The 3,415-nt window shown below is 32.1% G+C and overlaps 1 protein-coding gene across 1 annotated transcript in view; it reads right to left on the bottom strand.

Annotated features, from left to right (window-relative positions):
• Positions 1-862: 862 nt before the first annotated feature.
• LOC117111239 (protein phosphatase 1 regulatory subunit 16A-like) overlaps positions 863-3,415 on the bottom strand; it is a 53,249-nt gene continuing 50,696 nt past the window's right edge. Inside the window, exon 11 of the mRNA XM_033254143.1 lies at positions 863-2,927. Coding sequence (XP_033110034.1) covers positions 1,983-2,927 — 945 coding nt within the window. The 3' untranslated portion in view covers positions 863-1,982. The remainder of the gene's footprint in view (positions 2,928-3,415) is intronic.

Genomic DNA, 3,415 nt, shown 5'->3' with positions numbered 1-3,415 from the left:
ATATTTTTTTTGAATTATTGAATAATCAATTGTTAAAATAATTGAAATGATTAAATTAACAATTGAATATTTCAATAATGATTTATTATACACTTCATTTGAAATAAAATCGTTGAAATAAAAATAATTGTTAGTATAATTAATTGGAAAAAAAATTATTTTATTGTCAGAATAATCAGCAATGGTTAAAATAATCAATTGTCAATATTGTCAAATTAATTAGTTTTAATTAATCTACTGAATAAACTTTGTTATCGGGCAAGTTGAATTAATTTAGCATATAAAATAGAACATGTTTATCATTACACTCCGATAAAAATATTGGTGATGTATTTTTCAGATTTTGACAAAGGAATGTTGTAGCATTCACTGTGGATCAACCATTTAGAAACAGAAACTGGTTTTTATAGCATAAATAAAAAATATGTAAGTTACTTAATCATTTTGAGAACCTGAACATCCTGGTTTAGTTGACAAAAAATCTAGATGACAAAAACTTGATCAATGAACTACTACATATAAATATACAGTTCCCCGTTTCCTTGTTTGATGTTAAACTTGAAATTAAATGCATTTATGTAAAAGACTGTTTGAAGCCCTGTCCAAAGTTTTACATGTGATTTGACCATATATGGGCATGATGTCATGATCACACCCATATATGGGAAATTCACAGGTATTTGTGACTGAATAGAGTGGATAGGACTTTAGATGATATCAGCTGAGTTCCATGGCAGTCAACTGTTTGCATATTGAAATCATAAGATTATTTCCTAGCCTAAGCCAAGCCTAGTCGGGCCCGACCAGACCAAGCCCAGCCCAGCTCAGCCTAGCCTAGCCTTTGGAGATATAATTATTAACAAACTAAAATAATAAAATGTCACAAAATACATGACCTATTTATGCTTATATGTATTATAGAAAAATACAATGGACAACTAAATTTATTTTTTTAATGTTGACTTAGTTTACTTACATTTTAATATAATGGATTTACCTCGATATACTTCCTCCAAATGAAAATAACCACTGTATCTATAAGTCTTATTTAATTTATTAATTTACATGTAAGTACATCACACCTATATCATATACTGTAATTAACATATACTAATGTTTCCCTTCAAAATTTGTAGTGAATTTCTGTACAGAATATTAATGCATCACATTTGTTATATTTATAGTGATTCAACCTACTTTTCAATCATTTTTTTTTCAAAATGTTGAATCCAATAATTTCTATTGTATTTATAAAATTATGTTTTAAAAAATATAATTTGTTAATACCTTTTGATTTAATAGATATGAAATTTTTAAAACTCTTTCTTGCCTATCTAATATCATAATTATATGATTTAAATTTGTTTTAAATGATGTGATGTTTTTAAAGTAGTTGATCATTGTGAATGTAGGTCACTTTCAATGAAATGTCACCGAGATACATTTTCTTAGACAAAAATCAAATATTCATGTGTTGAAAATGATCTTTAAAAATAGCATCCAAGACGAGTCTGAATTCTGATACATTTTATAATGTGTGATGCTTCATACCATTAAGCGTGTTAGGCAAAGCTCTTAAGCAAATGTAGCGTGTACATATAAAACACCTTCTGCTTGACAATATACATTTTGGCTCTACACAAGTTATTAATAACAGAGAGACAATGTTATGGCTGGTTGATGAATACAATGTAACATAAAGGTCAACATAGTGGAGGCACTTACGAATAACAATAAAAATCATTATCTTGCATTTAAGTTTTATGTTTTCTGTATGAATTACAAACAAGCAAAAGACCATTTGCAATAATTCCAAATTCAGTAAATATAACTCAATTGTTTTGTTTCTGGTAAAACATGAAATATATCATATATTTGCTCTTATACAGTAAACTTTGTATCATTCAGATCAATGATAATAATTTAATCATTTATAAGATCTTCATGCTGTTATTTAAAAAATGGTCTCACACAGACCAGACTCACATCAGTATACAACAAACACTTTTTTCTCCTATGACTTCTGGCTCGATGGCTGTGAACCGCTTCAGCGGGGGATCACTTCCTGTGGTTATAACCACCGCGTTGGGTTCTGCTGCATTAGTTGATTCAGAGTTGTGGTGTTCACCTATACCATTTGAGTCAGTTAGCGATTCTTTACGTGGAAGGCTTGAGTCTTTCAGGGAGTAACTGCCGCTGCTATTAGCGGTGGGGATGTTTAAATTCCTACTCCACCGACGTTTCTGTCCTGGATTTATTTCCGTATTATTATCCATTTCCTGAGATTCTTTCTCTGTCGTGGGTGGATTTTCTGTGGGTTTGAAATGAGCTTGTGGGTGTGACGATGATCGCTGCCTTTTAAGTTCTGATAGAGTTTCATGATTACCACTATTATATTTTTCTTGATGATATTTCTCAGATTTTGATAACCCAAAAGCAGCCCAACTGAATCGACTATGCTTCCCTTTTTCTTTCTTTGATTTCGCATGTTCAACTTTTTTGTGCTCTTTATCTAATCGTTTCTTTTCTCTCTTTGCATCTTCCTTCGATTTCTTCAAAGCCTCTTTTTCTTTTTCTTTCTTCAGTACATTCTCCTTTTCTTTCTCTTTTAAATGTTCTAAATCACGTTCTTTTTGTTCTCTTTCTCTAACTGCATCTTCGTCGAGAGTAATAAGTTTGCCACCCTCATGTAGTATTGCTAACTCATCATGTCTCTTGAGGATTGAGCGTGGTTTCTTGACTAATGGCGTCTGCTGGGGCTCCTGCGCAGTTATCTGTACGACACCGTTATTCTCTTCTTGAATGACAGACATTGGTCTGGATCCTGACTCATCCGGCTCACCCACACCATTTTGCGTAATTGGGTAAGGAGGTGTGGTGTTGTCGTCTGTTGGACTTAATGCTGAAATTTCTTCAGAATCTAAATCCTAATAAAGAAACATTTACGTTTAATAATGAAAATATACTATTTACAGAAAATGCATTATTGTATACAAGTTTCATTGTTAAAAAGATAAAGATGTTCATCCAGAAATCATCATCATTGTCATCATCATCTTCCAGTATGTGCATCCTCTATATATAAAGTATACTCGCACACCACTATGGTACATGCATCACTGTTAGCAAATGTGTTGTCATTTCTCTCTCCCTTATCTTTCTTTAAAAATTTATTTTATAAATCAGGAAGATGGGGATACTTTTGTACTTGTGCAGCAATCTGACACTTATACCCGATTCACACGTACAAAAATCTTACCAAATGTAACAAAATGTAACCAAAAGTAACATTTTACGGCACGTGTGAAAGTACCTACGTGTAATATCCTTGTAAAATCTCAGAACGTCTCGGTAATCTTTACCAGCCTCGCTGAGGCTGGTAAAGCTCCCGAGATGTAGCATGGATGGATCTGCG

This window comes from Anneissia japonica, unplaced genomic scaffold, assembly GCF_011630105.1.
Source record: "Anneissia japonica isolate Jap-2015-1 unplaced genomic scaffold, ASM1163010v1 scaffold288008_len1385354_cov213, whole genome shotgun sequence".
Taxonomy (NCBI): Eukaryota; Metazoa; Echinodermata; class Crinoidea; order Comatulida; family Comatulidae; genus Anneissia; species Anneissia japonica.
The sequence above is the reverse complement of the archived record's forward strand: the minus strand, read 5'-3'. Positions and strand labels throughout refer to the sequence as shown.